The 27,935-nt window shown below is 48.3% G+C and overlaps 1 protein-coding gene across 1 annotated transcript in view; it reads left to right on the forward strand.

The window, feature by feature from the left end:
- The window catches only part of BCL11A (BAF chromatin remodeling complex subunit BCL11A), a 62,765-nt gene that overhangs the window by 957 nt on the left and 33,873 nt on the right, over nt 1–27,935 (forward strand). The window contains exon 2 of the mRNA XM_041417283.1: nt 4,666–4,995. Within this exon, the coding sequence (XP_041273217.1) occupies nt 4,666–4,995 (330 nt within the window). The remainder of the gene's footprint in view (nt 1–4,665; nt 4,996–27,935) is intronic.

The following is a 27,935-nucleotide window of genomic DNA, read 5'->3' on the forward strand; positions in this document are numbered from 1 at the left end:
GGGACGGCACCGGGCGGCGAGGGAGCCGAGCCGAGCCGCGCCGCGCCGGCTGGGATTCCCTCCTCGCCCTCGCCTCGCGTTCTCCCGCTCGCTTACTATTTTTTGGAAGATTTTCAAAAAAAAAAAAAAAAGGGGAAGGGGATTTTGATTGGGAAAAATCTCGTGTCTGAATGTTTACAAGCACCGCGTGTGCGGGGAGCCTCCTGCCAACAAACACAGGCGAGAGCGAGCCCGGGCTGAGCACACACGCGCGCTCACACACACGCACGCACACACACACTCGCACCCTCACACCCGCGAACGGCCCTTTCTCGCCGCCGCATTTCAACCCCAAACCAAACCCGCTCTCCCCGGGAGAGAAAAAACAAACCCCGAGCCCCAGCACACCGTTCGCAACAAAAACTCTCCGGCTCCCTCCGTCCCTCCCTCCAGCCGCCACCACACACACCAGGGCTAGATGCAAGATAAGCGGGAGCGCTCTTTGCACAACAAAAGGCAACTCGAGCTGGAAAGGTTTGGGGCGAGGGGGGTGGGAAGGAAGGGAGAAAAAAAAAAAAATCCTCTTTTCCTCGGGGTGAGCCTGGGGGAAGGGGAAATGCTGCATGCTTTTCCTCACTCCTTTCCCCCCCTTTTCTTTATTTCTTCCTTTCTCTCTCTCTCATTACTCCCGGCGGGTTTTGTTCCCTCATAGGGATAGCAGAAAACCCAGGGCCGTTTCTTCCTGCCAGCCATGCCCGGCTCCCTCGGCCCTTCGCAAAGCCCCCCAAACTTTCCGCCGCGATTTCTGTTCCCCCGCGGCCGCCCAGACATTGCAGGCAGGTTCGCACATGGAGCGATGGAAGCAGCGCCGGCTCTTTGCAGGCGGCCGCTCCGCCGCGGGCAGGGCCGGCCGGGGGCTCTGCCTGCCCAAAGTTTGCCCTAAAACCCGGGGTGTGTCGGGGGCTCAGCCCCTCCCCCCGCCGTCTCTTTCCCCCGATACTTTTCGGGGAGCCTTTTTTTTTTCTTTCTTTAATTTTTTTTTTTTTTTTTCATTGCCTGGCTAGGGATGGGGTGCAGCATCACTGGCATATGGGGATGGGGCCCCCCCCGGAAATGGGGTACGCGGGGGTGCTTTCCCCGGGCAGCCGTGGAAGTGGGGTGCGGGGAGCGGGGATCGCGGCGGGACCGGAGGAGGGGGTGGGGAGCTCCTGCTCGGCCCCCGGGGCTGCGGCGACGGGCGGGATCCCCGCGGCTGCTTCTGGCCGAGGAACGCGCGGGCCGGCGCGGAGTGCGCGCACGTGCGGGGCGGGAGCGGCGGCCGGGACGGGCCCGGGGGGTCCCTCCGGCGAGAGCCGCCCCGGCGGTGGGGAGGGGGGTGTGGGTGGGCCGGGAGCCGTGCGGAGTTTGCTTGCTCCGGGAGGCAGCGGGGGATGCTCGCCTTCCCCTCCCCGGGTTTCCCCTCCCTCCCCATAACGTGTTGGCGGTTCCCATTGTACCCCCCAAGTCTCTCTTTCCTCACACCGCACGATCCGAAGAGACAAACTTGGGATTAAACAACCCTTCTCCATCCTTCCCACGGTACGGTGCGGGAAAATGCCCCGGCAGCGCATCCGCATTGCCCCGCGGGCATTTCTCCTCACCGAACTGTGGCACCCCCCTCCCCGCCCCATCACCCCCAGTACCTCCTTTCTCCCGGCACTCCAAAATCCATCCCTCTTTTGCCGGTGCGGTTGTTTTGGTGGCTGGGAACAGGGGGAAAAAGGGGGGAGTAGGAGGGCGAAGGGGGAAAGCTGAAAAGACATGTTGGTGGAAGGGCAATTTGCATGAAAAATAGAGACGGATGATTAGGGACCCAGGCAGGGAATTTTGATTGCCCCAGAATTAAAAGATGCATCCTGCAAATCGGAGGCAACGCCAGGTGAAATGTATTCTGGTGTTTTCTTTGTAATTCTGGTATTTTATATTATGTTCTAAAAGTAGCAGTAATAATAAAAACCATATTTTTTTTTGCTGGCTCTGCCTCCATCAGGAGCCAAATGTTTTGCAGCGAACACAGTGCCAGCCGTATTTCATACATTAGTATATAATTCTTGTTAATTAGCAATAATTTACGTTAAGAGCATAGAAAATGTTGAGGTTACAGGTTTTATATCTGTACATTTGATCATCTTGTTATTTTCAAGAACTTTGCCTCCTATAAAATTAATTAGGTGAAATGTGGAGGTGTAATCAGCAACCTCTGAATTACCACTTCATTTCCTGGTTTTGATTGTAAATCAGCCCAGTCTGTACAGACTTTTAGCAAAGTCTATTTTTGTTCAGTGCCACTTTTAACTGTCTGGTGTCGAAGCAGCGGGTTACCTTCCCCTGCTAAATAATAGTGACAGCGTCAGAAAGGAATCAGGCCGCGGGAAAACATTATAATTGAGTAATGATTATGCAGAGCTCCTCGCTAAGCCAGTTGCAAGGGGAGCACGGGTGGTTTTGTGTCTTCTTGCTGCGGAGAGCCGGTGAGCTCGAAGTTAGATTCGCAAAATACCTTTGTCTGCGGCGAGCAGCGAGCTACCGGTGGAATTAGTCCTGCAATAATTTACTCCCTCGGTCCGAACGCAAGGAACGGCTTGGGGAGGAAAACGCCATGCCCGGCAATCCCGCAGAAACACCCTGCTCCTGTGCCGGCTTCCCGAGTCGGAGCGTGAGACGCACGTTGTGCCTCCTCTCCTGTCGGTCTGTAAGTTTAGGAGAAAGCCCCAGCGATTAAGACATTGTTTTTATTAATACGAATGTAACCTTCATATTCCTGTGGTTGACCTTACGTTAAATTAGAAGTAGTACTAGAGGCAAGAAATGATGGACTGGATCCCTGTGTCCTAGTTGGAGCTGAGGTACGGCGAGGTAGTGTGCTCTTTCAATATTATTTTACGCAGCACAACTGGGAGCTACTCCAGATCTTCCTCCTCAATATTCAGCCTAGGTAGGGTTGAAATAAATTTAACCTGAGTTCACTGGATTTTTGCACTTTATCAAAATCAGTTCCAATATTGTGCAGTCAAATTAAAATCTATTTTTTGATTCTCTGTGGCTTTAAGTTCATTAAATGTGAAATTGGCAGCCAGCTAAAGAAGGTCAGGCTGATTAACTGTTTAGGAGTTGTATTCTGTCTCACTTGTGTTACCTGGCAGTGTTTTGAGGTGGGTTGTATTTGTAGTACCCTCTCCTCCTGCTTGCTGCTGTTAGCGTGCGTGTTGTGTTGCGCAGACAGAGGAACACCAACACGCTGCTCGTATTTATTTTTTTTCCCCCTCGTGAAAGGCGATGGCGGTGGAGACTGCACAGAGATTGCCAAGGTATTTTTTCTGCAAATGTAACGTAAAAAAAAAAAAAAAAAAAAAAAAAAAGCCAACAGAAAAGAGAGCCGAGTCTGCCTCGTTAAAGCATCCACTGACGATTCTGTGAGCAGAAATAGCCTCATAATGAAGCTTTTTGGAGCTCATTCAGAAAATTTGTCAACTTTGACAACATTAGGCAAGGTATTTTGAGTTTAAAGAAGGCGCTTCTCACTGTTGCGAGGAAATGTGGCAGTTGCTTGGCCAGGCTGATTTTTAGATGCTGAAGGCCATGAGTGCTAACATGTTCAAGATAATTTAGGTATTCCCTTATTTTGGGATTAAAAAAAGCTAAATGACTGATCGCCTTATTTCCTTAAGTACTAAAAAATACCCCATCCAGCTAATATCTCTGGTGGTGAATTTGCTGTTTATTTGGATCCTGAGGAGTAGCTCAGAAGTGAGTGGTGCCTCCCCCCACCCCGCAGGCATTTCTGCTGCACTTGCTTTTTATAATTTTGGTTTTCTGCCATAGATACTTATTTATTTATTTGTCTCATACCCTCCCCCTTCCCCCACTCCCCCCCCACTTCGTGTATAACTACTGCCTTTAGGATTTTTTTAAATTGGAAGCCGCAAACGGGCTGATGGGGACAGTGACACAAATCCGTGGGTTTGTGTCTGCACGTGTGTTCTGAGGGCTGGATGTGCCCTGTGTGTCGGTGCCTGGGTGTGTGTGCCCATGCAGGCTGGCTCTCCCCCCTTCTCTTTTACACACATGCACACGTTACCTGCACGGGCTGTGCACGGAGTGTGCAGTGTCTGTGTGTGTTGAAACACCTTCTGTCTACACTGTATTTCTGAATTTTAGAAGCTGGCTCTTGTCTGGCTGGTGGAAGATACACACCCATGTGTGTGAGAGTGTGTGCAGTGCTTTTAGCCTCGAATTCATGTACATAAATAATACATTCAGCAATAAAACACCATATTCCCTTCTTGTCGTAGTACCACAAGAGTTTCACAGTGTATTCTTTCAGCCTATCCATTTAATTTTAGCACCGAATCGTTCAAGGAGTCAGAAATGTGCCCTCGTGTAGGAACGCTGAGACAGTTGCGGTGCTCTTCCTCTGAGTTCTCTGTGCTACGGCTGCTCCTGCAAAATCTCTTCCCTGTAACTGTTGAATCCCTGTCCTCGGTGCCGTGCTGACAGCCGTGCTGCATGGGTTTGGCTGGGGGGAGCAGGCGGACTCCAGAGCGGGGTGTAATATTCATGAACAGGGGGCTCGGCGTGTTCCTCCCCCCGCACCCACTGCCTTTCCCGAGAGCTCTAACCATTCTCCTTTTGTTTCTCAAACTGCAGCCGAACCTCTTGAAGCCATTCTCACTGATGACGAACCTGAACATGGCACATTGGGAGCTCCGGAAGGGGACCACGACCTCCTCACTTGTGGCCAGTGTCAGATGAACTTTCCGTTGGGGGACATTCTTATTTTTATTGAGCACAAACGGAAACAATGCAATGGCAGTCTCTGCCTAGAGAAGGCTGTGGATAAGCCACCTTCACCCTCACCAAGTGAGCTGAAAAAAGCATCCAATCCCGTGGAGGTTGGCATCCAGGTTACGCCAGAGGATGACGATTGTTTATCAACGTCATCTAGAGGAATTTGCCCTAAACAGGAACATATAGCAGGTAAATTAAAGCAAGGAGAAGTGTTTGCGAGTTTATTTCTGTTTCAGTTGCAACGTAGCGTGTTGGCAGTCGTGCGCTGCCGCGTCTGTGTGTTCTGCTCGCCGTGAGGGCCGGGGTGTCCGTGCCCTCCCTGCCTCGGGTTAGCGGTGTTTCCCGGTGCCTGCGCAGCGGCGGGAGCAACAGGCACGTGCCGTGCCAGCCGGTGTTTCTGGCCGTATTGTTTGAGGCCACTCTCGTGATTTGCCTGCATTGTAGTCACCGTCTCCCGGTGTCTGGCCTGCCGGAGCGCCGCGGGAGGAGGGTTCCGAGGCTGCCGCGCGAGAAAGCGAGGAGCTTTTGAGTCTTTGGCAAAGTCAGGGGTGAAAGAGTTAACCGAGCATCCGCCAGCCTTGGTTCCATATTGGCTGTCAGCGTATGGACTGTAATTAAACGCAGCCCCATGGCAAAGTGACACCACCGACCTTGACTTTAAGATGCCATTTTCGACTGGCCAGGCCAGAGTAGAGAGGGCAGTTGCTGAAGCGCACAGACATGCTTATTCGAAAAGTTTAAGGGCATGTTGGAAATTTCAAAAGGTTGGTTTGACAGGAAAGGCTGCTCTCTGCAGCCTGCCTCCTCAGCCAAATGATAAATGCTTCGCTGTGCTCTCTCTTGTCTCTGATGTGGTTTTGACAGATGTATCTTGATTTTGTTTGCGGTTTACACAACCACATGTCAGCTGTACAAATGTCCAAGGCAGAGTTCTGTTTTGTGCAACAAACAATATGAAATGTAATTTAAAAAAAGAAAAAAGGGTAAATAATTCCGTTTCATAGCATAATTTTTTTTTTTCTTTGTAAAATCAGAAAGCCATTGGCCATGCAGATATTTTCACAAATGAGGTTAAAAAAATAGAAGTGTACCATGTAAAAGAAAATCCCAGAGCCCTGGGAGTGTAACAAGGCACTCTCTGCCTTTAAAACCCTACTAGTAAACAAAAGTACTGCCCATTTGCAGCGAGCGTTTCAGATCACTTCAAACCATGCCAATACTGCCAGTCGAAAAAGGCGAGACCGCCGCGTATCAACCCCAATGAATGCCTGAACCAGTTTCAAACTCCCCCTCCAGTGATGTTTGGGATGTGGCACTGTGGGTACCTCTCTTCGGGGAGCCCACAGGACCGCTTGGGGTTGTCGGAGGCGCAGTACATCATCACATGATGTGCTGGAGCTTGTCTTGGGCTTGCTCTGGCCACAAAGTTAAACCATAATAGGGCAGTAGGCGCTGGGAGGTTCGGCAGGATCCTCCCGGCAGCCTTCCCTGGCCTCCAAGACGGCCGCCAAACTGTGCTGGAGAGCTGCAGTTTTGGAGGTTTTGTGGTGGCAGCAGATCCGTATCGGTGCATGGGTGTCTGTCTGCGCACGTGTCTGTGTGCAGAGCCGTGTGCGTGCACACGCAGACGTCATGTGAACAAGTGTGTGCTGTTTCTGCACAGTAATCGGTCTTCCCTTGAAACGTGAATGTCTCTACGTTTAAGAGGAAGCACAGGTTCAGCTGCTGCTGAGCTGTATTTTGAATGAGACTTAAACCCCCCCAGTAATTCCCCATATTGCGCTTCCCAGACGTGGATATTAAAGGTGAGGTTTCTTTCCCAGAGTGTTAGAGGGCAGTGCCCATTTCCATGTGCTGCCTGCGATCTGACGGAAAGCGAGCAGAAGTGTAGGGCGTGATTAATGAAGCAGGAGCCTGGCGGAAGGGATTTGTAGTCTTCCAAGCTCTGGAGCCATACTAAATCACCAAATATGGAGGAGCGGTGGTATGATGTAACGCTGTATTTACGTACGGCGCCGCTCCGCTCAAAAGACAAAACACAGTATCTGTCAAGCAAGAATTAAACATGCTGTCGTCCCCGTGGTCCCAGCTCGGTCCCTGGGCTGGAGGGATCGCCACGCTGAGGAGTTCTGCACGAGGGGAACCTCCTCTGCTGAGGGTTTTGCTCTGGCACTCATTTGGTGCGGGAGGCTCAGCGAGCCAAGCCTGGCTTTGGCGTGGCGCAGGTGACGCGAAGCGAGGAGGATTTGGGCTCGCGCGCCGTTAATTCAGAAAGGGCTGTGGTTTTACCTGGCTGTAAATGCTTCGCTGAGCAGAGGCTCAGTGGCAGGGCCTGATCCTGCTCGCTCGTACACGTAGGTGGGCTTGACTGGGAGCTGGCTTGGAGCCGTGCAGGAGGGTCCACAGAGCAAGACGTGAGTGCGTTCTGAGTAGGGATGGAGTTGTGGTTGTCAGGACTCCTCTGCCCCAAGGTTTCTGGCTGTGGTGCTCAGCCATGCCTATATGGATGGGAGGTCCAAGATTGCAGGTTCTCTGCACCTCCCTGGCTGGGCTGGAACCGAGCAACACTGGGGATCCCTCGGTTCTTCCTGTTGGAAATGAAGCCTGGCTTTGGGAAAGGGAGAAGGGGCACAAGGAGTTATGGGGTCTTGCGCTGTTCCTCCCTTTCTTGTTTTCATCTGCTTTTCAGCTGGATGCAGTTGGAGTTCAGCTCCCTTGAGTCACAAAGAAGTGTGGTGATAGCTGGAGTTACCCATTGCTCGTAGTCAGTTGTTTGAGGAGTCCAGCAGTAAAATTTCCAATGAAGCTCTTGGAGCCTGAAGTGTGAAGTTCAGGCTTCAGGAAGGCCCCTGCGAAGAACCTCAAACTCTTCCAATTCAGCTATTTATATCTGATTTCTGTTCAAGAATGCAAAATGCAAGATTTGAGTGTGTAATTAAGGGGAAAAAAAAATAGAGGCTGCCTTTGGAAAAATACACAGAAGTTGAGGAAATGATTCTTTCTGCTAGGAGACCATAAAATAGATATTTTGTAGCAATGTAAAAATGTTCCAAATTAGCTTTGAGGATGGAAGAGGTGTTCCAGGTTAGCCCTGGATACAGAGGTGCTGTGGGTGAGCTCCGGGTGCAGATTTTTCCCTGCCTGCAGTTTTCTAGTCAGTAAGTTGGGGTGTTAGAGTAAAAGAGAATGATAAGTAATGGTTAAAGATCTGTGGAAGAGCGAGGAGGCAGCGACTCATTCAAATGCAGGGAGAAATGTCTGTTTTAACTGTCCTTAAGCTGCTCTTTATCTTGCCATTTTCCAGAGACAGGGATGAGGGCAGGAGCTTGTATGTGTGTGTGTGCAACCTGTGCAGCAGCTGTGGGATCCATACAGGTGCAGGCATGTGTCCATACCTGGCTCCTCCATGTGGGTGTCTGCCTGTGCACAGCTCTGCCTTGCTATAAAATTTTGAGTGATGCTGATCCAGCGCTGGAGCTGAAATGCCATAAATTTAACTGAAAATTAATAGGATATGTTGTGTGGGTCCAACGAGGCAGCTTTCATCAATATGTATGTCAAAGCCTCACCACCAGATACCGGCAGCCCGTGATTTGCAGTGAGGGCGACGGCAGGGCTTTAGTTATCCGCTCTCCTATTTTACAATGGGGGGAAATATTAACTGAAGTATCTGGAGATCAGTGAATGTAAAATCGCTGCTCACTTATTGAAAAGGCTGAGGAAATATTTATCGCCCGCCCGTGTCAGGTTTTGGCGGTTTGTTTGTTGGATGTATGAATCCGAGGGAATTAATGAAAGGTTTGGCTTTGGGTGAAGAAGGATCTTAAATGTTACTTGGATGCATATGGGGGAAGACTTTGGAGTGCTGCTGCAAATTCCCCTGTACGATGCCGAGTGTGGATCCGCGGATGCTCTATTTACTGTACAAAGAGGGGAGGAGGAGGGGAGGTCATTTTTACTGCTCGAATCCTATATTCTCAAGCTGCTTGTGACATTCAAATTAAACACGTGGGAAAATAATGTAAGAAATCCCTCTGTCTGCTGCAGTCGGGGGAAGGTGAACGTCATTTGGTATTAAATTTGAGACTGAGCTTTATTTGATTATTACAGTTCCCGGGAAGTAATGTCTTTAAGCAGAATTTTTTTGGGCTGTTGTCAGTAGTTGCCATTATAATTCTGGAGGTTGTGATTGTTGATTCCTTGTTTTGTTTTGTTCTGGAGACAAAAAAATACTGCTGTCTGCACTGAATAGTTAGCATTGCATCTGGACAATAAGATGAAAGCTTAAAAATAGAGAGGGGGGGAAGAAGGAATATGGGAATATTTTTGAAGTCAAATTCTATCTGCTTTCCCCATACAAAGAAAGAGAGAGAGCAGGCTGGGTAAAATATTGCAGACAGGAAAAAATAGTGAGGTGCTGCCCAAAGGCTCCCGCTCCCAAGATTTGGAGCGCTGCGTACAAGCTGTATTTGTAAATAAGACAGAGAAAGGTTGTGAACCGGCAGCTTGGCTGTTTTGTCAAAGTACAATGTCAGAGAAACTCTTTCTAAGACAAATTGTAAATAGAAGTGTCACGATGATTGCATGATTGAGCTCTAGAAGTGTCTTGCAATTGTTGGCATTGTCAGAAGACTTTTGAAAGCTTAATTAAAGGCGGTGGCCTGTGCGGCTGTGAAATTTACTTCTCGGGGGGGAAAAATGTAAAAAATGTAGGGGATCAAAAAGTTGCTGTAAGGCTGCTTGTGCAGGGATACAGAGAAGAGTCAATAGTTTCCCTGCTTTCCCCGTTGCCTTTTATAAATTACGTTTTTTGAAGAAGCAAGCACGTGACACCAATATCATCCTTTGTACGAGGTAAAGATTGTGTTAGTTTTCCTATTCCCTGCTGTTCCAGACAGTTAATGTAAAAATGGCTCTTTATTGGAAACACAAATAGGAGTTCACTCGAAGCACAGCAGCAGGGTAGAAAGTTTTCCTCTGCCTCTGCCTTCCAGGGGAGCATCACAGTGTTGTGATGCCCTGAATATTTCTGCTGGTTTTTTTTTGTTTCCTGCAAACCAGATCTTCTGAGAGGATGAGAAACACATTTTGTGTTCCTTCTCCTATTGCATGGGACACTGAATTGTGGAGCTGCCCATGAGCAGAGGCATCACTGCATCCAAAATGCTGGTGTTTCAAGAGGCAGCCTGGCACACGTTAAGCTCCACATAGATCTTGAAAGGTGCACGTTGGCATCACGTGCCGAAAGCTTTGGAAATCATGCGCGTAATAAACGCAAGGCTCCGCGCGGAGAGTCCCAGCAACGAATGCTGGGCCACGGAAACTGAGGCAGGGAGTAAATTAAACACCTTCTAATTAGCCCGGTGGAAGAAGTGAAGTCTTCCCTAAACATTCCCATAATTTGGTAATGCCTCTTTTAAAGAGGAGGAGGCCTATTAGCATCACCCCATGTTTTGTGTACACAACCTTCAGCCCACGAGCTCGCTCTTGTTTCATTCAAATAATAAAGACGATTAAAGAGGCTTGAGAGGCAGCGGGAGCGGAGCCTCCAGTTGTTTGGCTGCACACATCCTCATTTGGACAAAATTTTTTTTTGGACAAAATTCCCTTCAGGCTTTGGTGTGTTTATATATCCACTAGTACCAGCTTTGTGCAATAAAAGGCGTTTAGCATCAAGCTGGACATGGCCTGGCACAGTGCCACTTGTGTTTTGTTGTGGTTTTTTTTTTTAGCTAATCGCTGAGGATGTCTCCTTACCTTTCTGCTTGTTGTGATTTTGTTCGGGTCATGAGGCTGCCAAGGATGTCACGAGTCCAAGGAAGTTGTCTTCTCCCAGTGGCAGGCATTTGAACGCGGCTTCCATCCGGGAGTGCTTGGTTTTTATGTGTCAGCTACTGCGGTACTGCACAAGTCCATAAAACACATCAAGTCCATGTATTTCAATGTATTAAGACTTAAGTATTTGTATGTTCATACTGGTAGCCATGGCCCTAAAATTAACCATAGGGTGGATATTTTTTTTGTTTCTCCCTTGGGCTAATGAACACAGTTTTGTCTCTCTGTGTACATAGACAGCAGCTCCAGCCTGACGCCTGGTGACGTCGGGCATAGCAGGTTTGGGCCCATGTAGGTAGACACCAGTACATGGATTGCTGTGATTTATGGCATACTTTTTAGAACAACAGGCATATTAATGGAACCACAAACCACCCAAGCGGTTGGCATGATCTGATAATGAAGTTCCATGAAACACAGTTCGCTCTGGAGGGGCCCCCATCTTGGGTGTGCTTTGCCCCGCCAGATGTGGATCAAACTCTTGCTGGAACTGGACTGGTGGCTGTGGACCCCTATGGATGAGCAGACCAAGCGTTCCCATTATTCAAACCTTCCCGTGTTAATGCCAAACGCATTTTAAAGCCCATAAACATCCTCCCCGTCTCTCTAATCAGGTTTAGTATGCAACGCATCCCGCACGGGGTTCAGCCAGTTTGTTTTCCAACCTTTATTGGCCAGCTGCACTCGCTGTGCATCTTTAAAATATTTCAGCGAGTTTTTTTTTTTTTTTTTTTTTGTTCTTCTATCGCCGAGGCTGGTAACTTGGTGGCTCATTCTTCATTCGGAGGTGGCATTGCCTGGGGTTGGCGAGGGAAAGGTTTGCGGTGTGGGGTGTGGCGAGGTCAGCCCCGATCCCAGCGGGGAATTTGTGTTCTTCATTTGCCTTTACAATCGGAGCACAGCTACTGTACCTTGGAGCAGCTCTCAGGTGTGAGCTCAGATGGGCGCATGTAAATGTCCTGTCAGATGCAACACAGGAATATTAATGTTTCCTCAGCACCACGCTATAATAAAGCTGTACACAGCCGGCTTAATATGCAGCCGGGCTGGGGAATTGTGTAAAACTTCGATAGCCCAGTGTGAATGACAGCGGTGGAAAAAAAATACTCAATATGCCACAGTTTGCATTCTTGTTTGCCTTTGATCTAAAGCAAAATGAAAACATCCTCTTCTTTCCCTCCTCGTTCTGAATAGGTGTCCTTCCTCTGCAAAATTGGATAGTAAGTAAGAAAAGAAGACGAAGTGCAGGGCACGGTGCAGAATTATTTGAAGCACATTAACTTCAGCCCGCTGGGGGATGTAATTTTTTCAAGTATTAGCAAACATTTATTTTTTATACTTGGGATTGTTGGCACTGCTTTTCATTCTTTTTTTAGCATCTGGGTCTGGTTGAAACAAAGAAAACAGAGCCACCACAAACAGGGGCCGGAGCCCCTTTTGCCCCGTGGCTTGGGCACGGCCCAGGCTGTACATCCTCCTTGTAGAGGTTTCATTTGCATCTTCTTGTGTGTTTGAATCTTCAGCTCCATCCAAAGGTGTCTGTTTTTCAGTGCGGTTGTGTTCGAGGATTTTTAATAATGCGCTCATTTAACTGAATCAACAGCTGTCAGGAGTGGTTGTAGTAAATCCACAAAATGCACAAAGAAAAATACATACGTTCCCTGAGACAAAACACTTGAAACAAATTGGCTGCCAAAAAAAGCTGCTGAATTCTGGGTTTGCAGACAGTGCACCAAAGTGTTTCTTCTCTCTGCTTTCCCTGGAGACCTCTCCCTGCTTGCCTGCTGCAATTCTACTGGAACTTTTTACCTGAACAGGTTGCTTTTAAAGAAGAAATCCTATCACTTCCCCATCTGGTGGGTACAGAACTCAGCTACAGCTCGGATTTTTTGTGTTTCACACTAAATAGCTGAGACACCAAGAGTGGGGCAAGAGCAAAAGCCAAATAGCTGCATTGCCGACAAGGCAGGAGGCTCAGTGTCCCTGGGAAATAGCTGTCAGGAGAAGCTGTTCCTCTCTGCCCTTCCAGGTAGGCGTTGTCAGGGTGCTGCCAGAGGGTGCAGGATTCCCAGTGGAGTGGGTGTGCTGGTGGAGGGAGCTTTGGTCAGTCAGAAGCAAGGACTTTCTGCTTCCAGCCTCCCCTGCTTTGCCTAAATGCTGAACAATTACACCTACAATTTGATCTTAGCTGCAGATAGAAAAACCTCTGCCTAAATAAACAATGGAATTACTGCTGAACAACAAAGGCTCAAAGAAGAGCCCTGCCTTTAGTGGTGTTATTATTGTTGTTGTGGATAATAATATTATTATTACTATTGTTATTATTACTGCTATTACTACAGCTATTACCTCTTTAAAATTATGCATCACAGTTCCTCGTTCCTTTAGGAAGTAAGGAGTTTAATTTTGCATTAATTGCTTGCTTAATTGATTTATCAGGTAGGGAAATACAAAACGCAAAAATACAAATGCGTTGTGTTGTATTTCCCTCCCCCCCCAATATTGGCAACAATTAATATGTCACCCAGCATTACTTTGCTTCAGTGTCACAGCTGGGTTTTTTTTCAGACATTGAATGAATCATCTGGGTTTTGTTGCATTTTAGCTACTGAGTTTATTCTTTGTGGAGTAAGAGAATAGATCAGCAGAACTGTCGTTCTTCAGCCAGGGCGTCGTGAGCGCACGGAGCATTTACTGTGTGAGGGTGGCCGGGGCTTTTCCCTGTGTTTCTCTATTACTGATGCTGATTTTCATGTTTAGGGAAGAGTTGTTGTGCAATGAAAAGCAGTAGTCCAGAAGCCTTGTTCCCTTTGAGGAGTTAGGACACAGTGGGATGCATTTGGAAAAAGAGATAGAGGCTGTATTATTTTGTAATAAACTATAAACTGTCCTATGTTAAATTTGTGTTACGTTAGAAAAAATCAATAAGGAAAAATTAAATTCTGATAAAGATACTCTTGGATCTTAGAAAATAACTGCTGTCCTTTTAACTAAAACATTTGAGGAGCTTCAAAGAGTATGTATTTCTTCTGATCTTAGAGCTGTGTGACTGGTAGCAGGGAAAAAAAAATCTTATTCTACATACAAGTGGATTGCTTAACAAGTCAGCACAGACACATACTTGTTTGTACCATAGAGATAAAAATTCCTGTATAAAAATAATTCAGTTGCTGACAGCAGGCATTGTGCTGGGGCTGCCTCTTTTGTGTTGGCCGGGGGTCAGGGACCACGGCTCCCACTTTCTGCCGGGGGGGAAGCTGTCACGATCGCTTGCTGGAGCCTGGAAATAAGTTAATTGCTTTATTTTAGGGAATGCTCAGAGCCCAGTAGTGTGGTTTTATGTCTCTGGAAACAGAGAAAGAAATGGGGGGGAAAAAAATCTCCTAATGGGGGACATGACTTGAAGGCAGTTTGGGAGACCTGGCCTTCAACAGCTCGGCGGCCCGGCAGTAGTTTCTAAACTTTTGTTTTGAATCTAATTCTGATTTATGCTGTCACATCCCATACTGGCCTTCCCTGGACTCTTTTTGTGTGAAGTAATGTTGGTGTTGGGGGGGGAGTTGCTTAAAACTGGGGACTCGTGGCCAATCCAGATGTTTGCTGTTGCGGCTGTTGCACGGCAGCGGGTCCTGTGGTGCCCAATAAATGTAAAAAGAGCGGGGCATTAGCACAGCTCCGGGCATCGTCTGCTCTGCTCTGCAGGGGTGCAGGTAGCATAAACCATGAGGTCGGAGAAGCCTGGTGTGGTGGGAATAGGAATTATTTCACCATTCATCCACCCTTCCAAGTCGGGATGCCGAGGAGGCAGCCAGCGCTTCTCCCCCTCTCCCCAGGCTCCTCCTGGGATCCCTGGCAGAAGTGTCTCCCTGCTCTGCGCCCTTTGGCGTGGCTGGATGAGGCTGAGAGCGGAGCCAGGCTCGGAGCAGCCGGCGGCGCTGAGCGGTGCCCCCACAAACTGCGCCGGCTCTGCGGCCGCAGCTCCGCTCCCCCGAGCGCCGCGACTTTGGCGGTGGCACGCTCCGGTGCCGAGATCTTCCCATCCCTCCCTTGCAAATGCATCCCTAAAATTAATGCTGCTGCACTTTGATGAAAATAACGTTTTTATAATACATTTGCTGTTTACATGGAAGATGTGACTTGAGGGGAAAAAGGCTTTTTTGGAGGGTGGTGGAAATCTTGTTAATCTGCTCTCGGAGAGCGGCACACAATACTGCCTATGAGCAAGTCTGTGCTGCTTTTGATAAATTACCATGTTTAGAGATAGGTTTGGCTCTTAAGGGCTTAGTTTTCTGAACAAAGTCCATAACAATGTTTTCTGCCTCTGTTTGTCTCCAGCCCCTTTGGCTTGACTCGGAGCCCTGTGTTTAGTTGAAGCTCCGTCTGGAAGATATAACAATTTTGCATTAAAAAAATAAGGAAATCACAGGAAGAAAAACCCTTTTGCTTTTTGGATGAATCTTACTGATAATTTGCTAAAGCTCATTTGAATTTTAAGCACTTCTTTAATCTTCAAAGGCTAAATTGCTTTATGAATATGCATGGTGTGGGCAGACTTTAGTTCATTACCTAGTTGTAAATTCTAATGACCATTAGGTCCTTGCAGTAATTGCGAATTGTTTTGCATTTTTGATTGGCCTATTAACATGTGCATTCGGCACACATCAGGCCAGCCTGTCAGGCTGCTGAAGGAGAAAAAAAAGGTGAAAATTGTTTTATAGCACCAAGATTCTTAGATTTTCAATCTTGGAAAATTGATGATGTAAAAAAATTAAAGCGGTGTTTTTTCTTCTCAAGATTGAAAGTTCACCAAGAGATTTGACATATTTAATTTACATGATGACTTTGCACTCCTTCATTAATGCAATTTGCATATGAAGCTGTTGTTAATCACTTTTGATCATGTTTTGTGTATTAGCTGCCTCAGTGGCTCTTCTCCCTCAGATGCTCCAGTAGAAAGCAGCAAAATGATGCATCTTCTTGCCAAGTTTCCTTTAGTGAATTGAGGAATTAGGAGTCTAACCTTGAGTAATTAAATATGTTCTATCAGTTCTCTTTTAATGTTAAGTACACTTGGTTGGAAGTGTAGAAGGAAATTGTTCCCATTTGGGGGAGACATTCCTTTAAAAAATAATCCTACATGTGTAGATAGAAAAGAATTATTTTCCGTGCTCTGGAGATGCCAGGGCCGGAGGGAGAGGTGGCAGCAGGGCAGGATGTGGCGCTGCCTGGACCCCTGTCAGCGTGGGCAGTGTTGAAAGCACTGCCCCAGGCTCCGTCCTGTGCTGCCCGGGGCTGCAGAGCTGCTGCTGGCATTGGGGTGGTGGCCCTGCCTTTGGGGCACGCTGCATAAAGGGCAGGGAGCAGCAAACTGTGCTGCTGGCTCTGCTCCTCTTCCACTCCAGCCTCCCAGTTGCCTCATCACAAGGAAGGGTCTTTTTCTCCTGCCTGTCCGGGCAAGGTGTTAATCACCCAGCCCTGGGAGGGGAAGCTGGGAGCAGCCTGGCTGGAAGCCTGCTCAGCTCTCATAACCTGCCCGGGCATCCGTGCCCTGGCAGCGCCGGAGGCCGTCTGCCACCCCTCCTGCCTGGCTGGGGCTTGGCCTGGTCCCTGTCCCCCATCCCTCACACTCAATTCCCGGCTGTGGGATCGGGCCATTGCCGGTGCTTCGTCCCTTCGGTTGTCCAGCCTTGATAATCGATGCTCGGCTTTGGTTGGAGAGTTTATCACTGGGTAAGAAGATGAATCGGAGGGGTGAAATGGATATCCTGATTAAAGGAACTGCTTAATGAAAGAAAATAAACGGAGAGGGAAAAGGACCGTTCTGGAAGGAGCAGAAGTATAATTTTAACCTCAGAGGAGACCTGCTGCTGCCCTTCCATGACTTCCACCCATACCATGCTAAAAGCGTGGTGCAGTTCAAAGTTGTTAATATTCAGCTGGGAAACAGTATCCAGAACACAAATAAATTATTAAGTGCATGAACTTTTTCGGCAGTAAGATGAACTGATGGGGTCCATCTGCGAGATCCAGGGGCTTTTTATTTGTGTGTGTTGAACGATTCTGCCCTCTCCGACTTCATAGCCTTTGGTCCCTGGCCAAGTGCATGCATAATTGATTCCACACGCGCTATCATTTTCTTGATGTAATTGCTTTAGTAAGATATGTTGAAATCTAATGGATAATTTACTATATGAAAATGACAAAAAGTAAACGCTCGTGTTTTGCGCTGGGCGCGGAGAGGAGAGTGCCCAGGTGACCTGCGTGGTCACCCACATGAAAGCCACGTGGACCATCTGCCACGGGCAAAGATGGAGGCAAATTGCTGGAGGAGTTCAGAGCAAACTCTGGATTAATCGGAGTTTTACAACACAGGTGAAAGCAAAACAGTGGCGTTGTTTGGAAACTTTTATTTTTTCAGGAGTGATGAGTTGTTTGCTTTTCTAATTGCCAGAATGTGAACTCAGGAAAAAGTTCTCTGCGGAAGGCAAGGGGGTAGTATTTTTAAAAATCAGTGTGTCCTGGACTTGCTGTCCAGTGCTAGAGGAGGTACTGGCGCTGGTGCTTGTCAAAAAGATCTGCTCTTCTGGCTGCTTAAATAATGCACCAAATTATAATCAATGCATCAGTTGGGCTGGGTGTATTTTTAGAGATTTCGGAAGTGTAAAAGTATCAAATCCACCTATAATTCCATCCCCATACAAAGGAAAATATTGCACTTGAAAATCTGACATCACATTGGTCTTTAAGAAATTATTTGTTTAATCTCATTTCCTTTCCCCCTTGCTTCCTAGTCCTGGAATATTTTGTATTCCTTTCCATAATTTTTTAAAATACACTTTTGAGGTGGTGCAGACACAAAAACACTTTCTCATTTGCTTTTCCCCCCCGCCACAATGTTTTCAATGTACTAAAAGAGGAAAAAATATCCAAGGCAAACCCACATAACTGTAGCAAAACTGTTTCTGAGCAAGTCATAATAATGAACAACACATGATCTGAAATGTGATCAGCAAACATATACTTATGCCAAGGAATTTTTGCCATTCACATACCAAGGTTCTGTAAATCAGTAAACCACGACAGAGGAGCCCCCTGCATGGAGAGGAGAGGAGCAGGAGCAGGAGCAGGAGCAGGATGGGCTGCCCAGCAGAACTGTCTTGTTCACAGAGCAGGGAATGGGAACAAGTTTTCTCTCTTCCACCCTCCTCGTCTCCCTCTCAATCCATGCACCAAAATGCCTTTAAAGAGGGAAAGTGCAGCCTGAGCTATCCTCAAAAGCAAAAGCAGACAAATAAGTAGGAAAGGAATGAAATTTCATCACAACGTGTTTTATGGGATTTTTTTTTTTCCTTCCCCCACCTCCCCATCTTACACAGAACCAAAATGTAAATTACTTTCTGGTCCTAATTGGATTTAATTATTTCTTTAGGAGAGGATGGGTGGGAGGGGGTGGGAATGGCACACAGCTGTCCTAACAAAACAAAGGAGCCAGAAAACCCTCACTTTCCCCCATGTTGGCTAATGCACGGTGCAGAGGATCTTAGTGCTGGCAAGCAAATGGAGCGCTCTGTAGACCTGGGGAAGGGGTAAGCGCTGTCGGCAGCCGGGAGCGTTAGGAAAAGGCCAGGCTAGCTGTTAGGAAGTGCACTTAAATGGTGATTTGTGGTTTCCTATTAATTTTTGTAACTGCCCTGTGTTTTAGAGCACGCAGCCTGGGTGCTCCCAGCCCTTCCCTCAACCTAAGCCACGTTGCCCAGACGCCTCAGCCCTGTGGTGAGACCCACCCTCAGTATTGGGCTGTGAATCTCTCCAGCTCCGCTCACCTGGGAAGCAGCAGCTCCCCGTGGCGCTGCTGGGACGGACTGGGAGTGGATTTGGGTGCCCTGCACTTGGTGGGGTGTTCTCTGTGCCCCCCAGCTGGGGTCTGGGGCACCTGGGTGCCAGCAGTGGGGTCCAGGCGAGCTGATGTTGCTCTGTGGGTTGGTGGCACATTGCACCCGTGGATCTGCAAGAGCTTTGCAAGCTTTAATGAATGTGACCACTAACGTGATTTATAGTGCGATTCATTATTGGTATTGGAGGGACTGTATTCTTATTTTGTCATTTGCTGTTAAAATTAATACACTCCATGCTGGCTATAAAAGTGTATTTGCATTTAATTGCAAGTCAGAATGAATTAGTGGATATGATTTAAACCTGAACTCACTCCCTAAAAAGAAATCTTCGGTGGGGAAGGGAAAATCAAGCTCTGTGCTGGATTTCTTTGGTGGACATAGGGATGGAGACAGGAGTCGGGGAGAGGAGGGGGCAGGCGGGGGCTTGGTTCTTTTTTGTTTTTTGATTCTTGAGGTTGCTTTCAGCAAAAAATGCCTTTGCCAGGAGGGGCTTAGGCAAAGTGGTCAAGCACATCTGCTCCTGGGAAGGTAGGGAAGAAAAGAGGTTACTAGTAATAGGGCAGCAGCACAAAGGGAAAATTGTACACTGGAAGCATTAGTCTCCGCGGCGGTGGTGTGGCCAGACTGGTTTAGCAGACAGGATGATAGATTGCTTTGTCAAGGGTCCCAGGGTGTGCCCTGAACTTGAAGCACTTTGTTTATCTTGAATAGAAAGGGAAAAGCACAGACATAATCGATGTCTAGTTTTTTAGGAGGGAGGAAGAGGTAGAGGAGGGAGCGAGGGGGTGGTGGCGGGGGGAGGCCCTGGCTGTGGCTCTCCATTAACAGATGAACTTGGCTGAAGTCCAGAGTTTGATGAGAGAGTGTCACAGCTCCGGGGCCGGCCAGCCTTTTCAATAATTTTCTTTTTTTTTAATACCTGCTGACTGCACATCAAATGCTCCCAGGTCTTTTGGCTAAAGGCAAGAAGAGGGAGAGGGGAGGGGGGGAAAGACACAGCTCCATTTTTTCCCTCTGAACCAGTTGAGACCAGTCCCTTGGCCACGCACGCAGGTTCTATCATCTTTCCTGGCTCGCTGTTGGGGAAAAAAAAGAGTTGTCCCCGTGCCAGTAACCTGAGGGCCCAGGACAGAAGAAAAAAAAAAAATAGGGGGTTGCTGTTCTAAGAGGCAAACTAAACTAAAAGAGTGCGAGAGCAGGAGGGGCATGCGTGCGTCTGGGAGATTTCAGAGATAGCAGGAGTTAAATTGGGGGGTGAAAAGCATCTGCAAGGCAATGCCTGCCTGGCTGGGGAGAGCAGACCCTGGGGGCAGAGCCAGGGCAGGTCCACAGCTTGTGCACGACAGCAGCCTTCTCATGGTGGCTCCCACCCGTTCAAATGACTTTATGAGGAACAAAATCAGATTGATCCCCTAATGCAGAGCTGCGCTTGGGTGTGAAGGTGGCTGCACTTCCAGCCTTTATGTAGCCCTCACAGAACATTGCTGGGCCGGGCCCGAAGTCAGGTGGTGAGAATAAAGACAAAATCTGAGCTCTTGACTGGGTTACCGTTGTTTTTACTTTTAAGTTCCTTGCTTTGCAAGAGGTGGATGTGGTGGGCATATGTTGTACATGAGGTGGCAGGGATGCTCCAGGTCGGAGCTTCTTCCCAAGGGTGCCTGGCAGGGGTGTGGGTGGCCCCAGAGTGCCTGTGACTTGGAAACACAATCTGAATTCATGGTTGTTTTGGGTGTTTTTATTTTTTTGTTGTTTCCGATTACACCGTTTCTGACAGTTGTTCAGCTGCTTACCAGTCTTGGCAGGAGGCTGAGCCTGTAACATCCTGACATTTTTGCTTTTTAACAGGCCAGTCTCATCGTGCTGGAACAAACAGCAGCTTAACTGCGTTTCACTCTGGCTGATTTGAATAACGTGTACTCTGGTCAAACAAGAAACTCCTCAAAGGAAGAGCTCGACGCCTTGTTTCCCATCATGCTGATGGACGGTGGATTTCAAAATGCCTGGAAAGGGCATAGCTGGGAAACTCCCCCTGCTGCAAAGGGCAGCGTTTTCAGAGGTGTGAAGGGTAGGTCGGAGTGGGTTGGGTCACCTGCCTGTCCTCTGTCCCTTCCGTGCATTCCCAGCATCATGCCTCGCAGGGAATGATGAGGTTTGCTTGGCACTAGAGGCTTTGTGTCACGTAGCTGTCCCTCTTGGAAAGTGGGAACATGTATGGATGGCCTCTGTTAGTTAAAGCTTTGCCTGACCACTTTGCTCCATGTGGGCATCCAGGTCTGTGAGCCCTGGTTTTTGAGGAGGCTGGGAATATCATATATTGCCTTGGTTCCAGCCTTGTCTCCTCTCATTCCCCTTCTTAGCTAGCAGCTGGTGATGTGCGATGCACTGAGCTCTGCTCTGTGGGAGGAGAGTACAAAGGCTGGGAAGAGGCTGTGGGATAGGGCTCCACGAGGCTGAGTGCCAGGGCTCTGGGTCTGGAAATCTCCTTCCTTACACTGGTTCTTCCCTCGCTCCTCGTGTTTTGTGTCAGACTGTAACTGGTTTGATGATGAGCTTCCCAGAGACTTGGCACCCCTGTGTTTTTTCCCAGGAGTTTGCCTACGCACGTGTGCAGCTCCTGTGTGTGTGCAATGCCCGCACAGGACTCCCTGTTATCTGCTGATCGAGGTGTTTACCTCTGCAGCATCCATTACGTGGGGGCCTGATGTTAATGAGCACACCCTGGCACTGCCAGGGTGAGAGAGGCAAGTGCCGAGGAGGCACGGGGCCGGTGGCTCTCCCCGGTAAGGCCCGAGAGCTGCAGCACAGCGGGAGTGACAGCCCAGCCTCACTGCTCTTCCTGAGCAAAGCTGGGAAGAGAAAAAAGACGGGGTTGCATCTCCAAACCCACCTGCACTTTACCAAGACCTTGGTAAGGAGTCCCCACCTTGCTTTGCCTTTGGTCCCGGGCAGCCGCAGCCGCGTGGTCTGGGGGGCACGTGCTTGGCTGTGCCACGTCCCCTGGGTGACATTCCCCTGTACATCTGTGGGGAGGCAGCGGGGTCTGCAGGGATTCCCAGTGTTTGGGCAAAAGGCGTTGGTAGCAGAGGTGGGTTGTATGTCCAGGAGACGAGGCGGTGACCTTTGGGTCAAGCACCCGTGTGCGGAGAGCCCACGATAAATATTGTACAGTGGGAACAATGGGGCTGTAACAGAGCTGCGCCCGAAGAGGCTCCGGCCGAGCAGCCGGCTGGCTGAGAGGCTGCCGGGGAGCGGTGTAGTATTTCTACTTCAAACTGATTGAAACGCCGACTCCAAATCAATGCTGTTGACTGGGGATAATTCACAGTTCTCTCGGCGCTAAGCGGCCGCGCGCGGAAGGATGCGCTCCGGGATGAGCGCCGGGCACGGAGCTGAATCAGATGCATCATAGGTCAGCTCTTTATTTGTTTCATCACGACTTTTGCTCAGTTGTCGTGTAATTTATGGCTGCTTTCACGTTGTCAAACATTTTCATTGCGGCTGCTTCTTAACACACTCCTGACACAAACACGGCTGCCTAAAAGACACTGTATTGTTTCATAATCTGAGAGGAGGACTATAAAACATCAAATTACACTATCTTCAGGCTAATCTAAATGCACTACAGATTGAAATCAGAGCTCATTTGTCCCTGATGCAAATTATTAAGTTCTAATTATAAATATCCATTTAATTACCCCATACATTTTTATTCTGCAGACCTTCTCAGCAATTCTGTCTGAGATACAGTAGATGTATAGGAGAAAATCTGCAGTAATTAATGTGCATTTCCTAAATAATAAAGAACAAACATGAGCCACTTTGTTCATGGATGACATATCCGCACACACATTTTTAGCTATCCGTGTCACGGCGGCAGACTCTGAATGCTAATTCAAAAATAAATGGAAAAGACAAAAATTAAAAGTTTGGGGGTTTATTTCCCTCCTTTCTCTGCCTGTTGTGGAAAGAGCTGGGTCTTTCAGTGACTCCTGGGAGAGGGATGAGGGTGGCTCTAGGAAGCACAGCATCATGGTGCTGATCCTGGAGCTGCCATGTACTGAAAACCCCACAAATCTAGAAGCATCTTGCAGCTAAACAAACTGAGGGAGCTACTCTGCTGCTCCAGCCTCTCAATTCTCAGTTTCATGTCCAACAGCAGCTGGACAGGTTACAAAAGCTCCTCTTGGGCAGCTGTAGGGGTGTTTGTGATGCCCTCCCTGCTTCTGTGCACTTGCAAACCCAAGGGCAGAGACGAAGGCAGAGAAAGTGTTTGTGGGGGCAGATCCTGCTCAGAGTTACCCCAGGCTGAAATCCTAAGTGGCTTCCCTGCAGCCAGGAGAGTCACTTGGTAGGCACAGCAGTGTAAAAGAGCTTGGGCTCAACCCCTTATGGTTATTTATGCTCAGCTTAACAGAGGGCTTTGTCTACCAGCCACTGGAGTCCAGGATAAAAACTTGGAGAAGGTGGCAGAGTCGAGCCTGAATACAAGAGGTGCCTGTGAAAAATCACCAGAGGAGCACATGTGTGTGAGTGTGTGTACCCACACACATATATGGGGTGGGGTCTGACTGCATGGCAGCTAATGGGAGCATTGCCACAGGCTTCATTTCATTGCACTCCCTGGTTATACCCGTATTTACATCTGCTTTATGGGTGATAGAGTGGGCTTTCTGGAAAGGATACTCGTGTGCTATCAGTAATTACAAAGAGAAATTAGCTTTGAATTTTCTCAGACATATATTCCACGAAAGCTCCATTCATCTAATCAGTTACAAGATGAGGGGCTGCAGCAGTGTCCTTAATTCCCAAATAACTTTGTCCTTATTTATTGCTATTGTTTTATCTCAAACTTTGTCCTAGAGTCACAGGGCTCTAAGAAGAAAATCATAAAAGTGTTGGTAGGAGCCTAAGGACCTTTATATAAAGAAACCAAACAGAATCCAAGTCTGATTTCTTAAATAGAAAAATAATTACTTTGGCTTTTCTAGCAGCAGTATATTTTTTTTTGAAAGATCAGCTTGTCTTTTTTTGTTGTTGTTTTATTTTTTTTTTCCAGAATCACAGTTACTGTACTGCTTTGAAACATGTTTTTTATTATGATTCCTCTGCAGCACAATCACTGTACAGATAATACTGCTTGAGATTTTACATCTTGCCATCTCTATTATGCAGAAACTTAAACTGCAGCCTAACCTGACAGTCAGATGGTGAGCAAGCTACGCTGCAGGCTTGTGAGCGCTTTAATTCCCACATGATCTGCTTTTACCTGAGCAGCTGAATGTATATCCCTGCTCATGTTGTTATTGTCTGGAGCAGAAAGTAAACTACGTGTCCCACCACCCACACTAGCTTTTCACAGCTTAATAGAATTCACCTGTAGTTATTATTATTATTATTATTATTATTATTATTATTATTATTATTACCTCTAAATGCACCGGTTGTTACATTGCTGATTTCTAGTGGGGTGCTCTGTCTGGGACTTGCTAATGGGGTCACCCATGTCAGGCTGTGATGTATGGATTATGTTTACTGTGGCATGCTTGGTTTGTGAGTGAGGCTGTGGCAGTGGGGCAGGTGATGAATGAAGATACTCCACGGTTCCATGCTCGTCCCCGTGGTTCCAAGCCTCCAGTACAATAAAGATCCTCTTGTGATACAGAGGGATTTATGTGCCTATAGTGGACTTGGAGCTGAACTTCAAGGTGTGATAGTCCAGTGCTTTGTGGTATTTTTGGTTAAATTTTGGTTTATCTGTGACCTGGATAAATGCTTGGAATTTGTTGTGAAAACCTTGGAGATGGGTGAACCATCCAGTTAAACAATTTGCATGGCTGTAGTACTGGTCTGTTTTTCATCTTTGGGCTTCCATGAGTCAGCTGGGTGAAATTCATCACCAAAACACAAATGGCCAGAGAGAATCACAGAATGGCTTGGGTTGTAAGGGACTTCAAAACTCATCTGGTTCTACCACCCTGCCACTGGCAGGGTCACCTTCCACTAGACCAGGTTGCTCAGAGCCTGATTCAACCTGGCCTTGAAAACTTCCAGGGATGGTGAATGTGTCAGGGACCCCAGTGATTAATGCCTTCAGAGGCTTCCTTACCTTCCAAGATGCAAGTAAAGCATTAATTCTCTTACAAGTCAGGTTTGCTACAGTGCCTTTACACCTGGGCTGTGGAGATTGGAGTCAGGGCATGGGAAGGATGGCCTTCACCCTTGGGGCAGCTGGCTTGTCACTGTGGCAGAAGGATGCTTGGAGCTTCCCACTGTTGTGCTTGGAGCTTCCCACTTTCCCTTTTTTCTCCCCCCTGTGCATCCACTTAAATGGACAACTGTGGTCTGCACGCAGGTTCTTCTTAGTTATTTTATCTCCTGAAAGACCAACAAGCTTTTACCCACTGAGTCTATAGAGAAAACGGCCAGGCAATTTTTGTTTCAATTTAGGCGTCTCTCCGGAGCGCTAGTTCCAGAGACTGATCAATAGGTTTTATTGTAGACCTCACTGTCTCTAAAAGCACCGTGACCTTATCCTGTCTAAAAATAGCATTTGCTCTTGCTGCCTGCAGAACCTTGACCTGTGACAACCCATTTGGAGCATAACTGACACGTGCAGTCAGCTGTGCATCCAAGACCCCTGCACGCCCCGGGAGAAAGCTCCCCGTGCTCCTTGTAGCCCTTGCTGAGAAGAAGGAGAGAGGGAGGGGTGTGGGGGTGGATGAGGTGCCCTACTCCCTCAGGAATCCCAAAGAGGATGAGGGTTGGTCTTTTCCAGGTCCTGAGCGAGCCCTGCTCCAGCCCGTGGGCAGTGGGAAGCGAGCATCTCTGAGTATGCACCCTCTTCTTTTGGGAAGAGCCTTGCATGCAAGCGCAAATACACATTCACACCAGCACCTTGTGCCGCATCCCTGGGTGAGTTCCCGAGCTTTGGGATGTGCTGCTCTGGAAAACATGCTCTCCTTTGTTTCTGAGCTGCTCTCTTTGGATTTGGACAAAAGAAGGTCACCTGAGTGACACCGTTTCCTGGTCAATGGGTGTGTTCAAGGCAGTTCTCAAGGGCAGAGTGAGGCGGGAGAGCTCAGCATGGATTTTGGTGACCTCTTGATGCAGCTCAGGGGCTTGAAGTGGTCTCCAGGTACTTCCTGCCTATGGCAGTGTCAGGCAGAGAAGAGCCCTGTTGCACACTTGCATCCTTCACCAGAAAGGGCTTGTTTGGTGTTTTCCCTGCAAATGAAGGGATGTAGGAGAAGAGGAGCCTGCAGGGACCTTGGCACCCCTCCCAGCAAGGGTTAACCATCCTCCCCGGTGAGCAAGGTCTGGTGCAGAGCCTCTGGGAGATGAAAAGGGAAGCAGCTATGATTGCAGAGCTGTAAAAGGTGGCATTCTGTTCTCCCCTCTAACAAAAGCCAGGACTATTGTTGCCTCGGAGCTTGAAAGAGAGGTCAGGGTGGTATTAGTGCAGCTAATCACAGGAGAGGCAGGGTGGGCTCGGGCTCTGCTGGCGGGGCTGGGACCGGCGGGCGCGGGCTGTTCCCAGACACGGGTTCCTCTTTGGTTACACAAAATGTCCGCTCCCGCTCCCCTCACGAGCAGGCTATTATTAGCCCGTGTCACTCGGTTATCTGAGAGTGGCGCTTTTAGCTGCCATCTAAGTGCTTGACACTTGGGTTTACAGCAGATTAAATTAATTTTTAGGCTGGTTTGGCTTTACTGGGTGTAGACAAAGGGAGCAGCTGCCGTGGAAATGTAATCTGGCAGCGATGAGGGTGGATGGCCCTAGCTGGTCTTCCCCTCTGCCTGCGTTTGGAGGGTCTCAACATGCAGGGGACAATTTTGGTACCTAAAACACCATCCCTTGGAGCATGGGCACCTGCATCCCCAGCTCAGTGCTGGGCCATGTCCCTTTTAGTCAAAGCATGTTGAGATGGAGAGCGTTTGGATGTGACCAGCTGGCAAGCACAGGCACCAAACTGGTGCTCATCTTGTGTTGTCCAAATGCTGTAGTGCAGAGCTCATGATAAATATTATTTACTTATTGATGAGTCTGTTGGTGCAATCCATTCCTTTTGCTCCTGGGCATGTTTTTGTCTTACTCATTTTTGTCTAAAAAGCAGCAGGCCTTCAAGAAGATTCTGCACAAGTTTTTTTTTTTGCCCTAAAAGCAGATCAGGTCAAGAAATTAGTCAGAGATCGAACTGACTTAATCAACAATTGTTGCTGTTGGCGGCTGGCACAAGGGATGGTCATTTCAAGTGGAGGTTGGGGGAAAGGAGTTTAAAACAGGGTCAGGGTCAGAGACTGAGTTTTTCTGAACCAGCTTTGAATGGAAAAGTCTGGCTGAAGACCTCTCCCCGAGGTCTTCAACTGCTGCTTGAAGGGCATTCTTAGACATTGGATCTAATACCACTCTGTCTTTAAAGTTAGATTGAGAGGGATCAAAGACACCTCTCAAGATCAAGACACAGCTGGCCCTGCTCCAAAACTGCTTCCTCAATAACTTTCCTAAGAAGAGAAGGGTAGCGGCAGGCCAGGAGTCATCAAGGTTGTTTGTGTCAGGAGGTATTTTTCTCTTCAGCTGGCTGATGAGGTTCCAGGGCAGCTGCAGCCTTGTTCTCCTGACGTGAGGCATCAGACCAGTCATCACCCCAAAAACCTGAGGGGGTGGGATTTGTGGGGCAGGGCAGCAAGGTTAGCCCAGAGCTGGGGTGAGCGGCCGCTCCGCACGGAAACAGCAGATGTTAAAAAAAGTAATGGCTGGATTAAAACTCAGCCTCTGTCTTCAATTCATTGTTTTTTTTCTTGTGGCTTTGGGGTCAACGACTGGCGTAAGCAAGTTCCATTCTCCCTTGGTAGCTCAGCATTGACTGGTGTGCAGCTCTGGCAGGCTGGCCTGCTTTCCCTTGGATCCTCATCACCCTTCTTCCCATTTATTTGCCTCCTGGCATGGGAGAGTCTCTGCGGCTGTGGTTTGTGTGCAGGGTGCATTTCAGGGGAGCATGCACAGGTGCTGTATGCGCGTCGCTGTGGAAGGAGGTGTGGGCTCGGAGGCTCCAGAGCCGAGATTTCATGGGTAAAGGGCAAAGCAGAAACACCTCTGGGGTTTCTCTGCCCAGCCTGGCTTTTGGGTTTGATCCATACCAGCCTGATAATCACATTAAACTGGCCACCTTCCAAAATGAGGTCAGGGCAGTGGCAGGAGAAGGTGCAGAGCCGTGGTGAGGGTGCTGTGCAAGCCTTGGTGTGGGAGGCTGGTTGTCCCTTGCAGCCCTTGGCATGTTGAAGACCTCCTTGAGCAGCCTAGAGGCACATACAGCGAGTCAAACCAAATTTTGGTCCTGGTGCTTTCCCTCGTTCCCTGGGGAACTTGGGGAGAGTCACAAATAATTCACCTTGGGGTGG

This window comes from Onychostruthus taczanowskii, unplaced genomic scaffold (genome assembly GCF_017590055.1).
Source record: "Onychostruthus taczanowskii isolate IOZ18803 unplaced genomic scaffold, ASM1759005v1 scaffold55, whole genome shotgun sequence".
NCBI lineage: Eukaryota > Metazoa > Chordata > Aves > Passeriformes > Passeridae > Onychostruthus > Onychostruthus taczanowskii.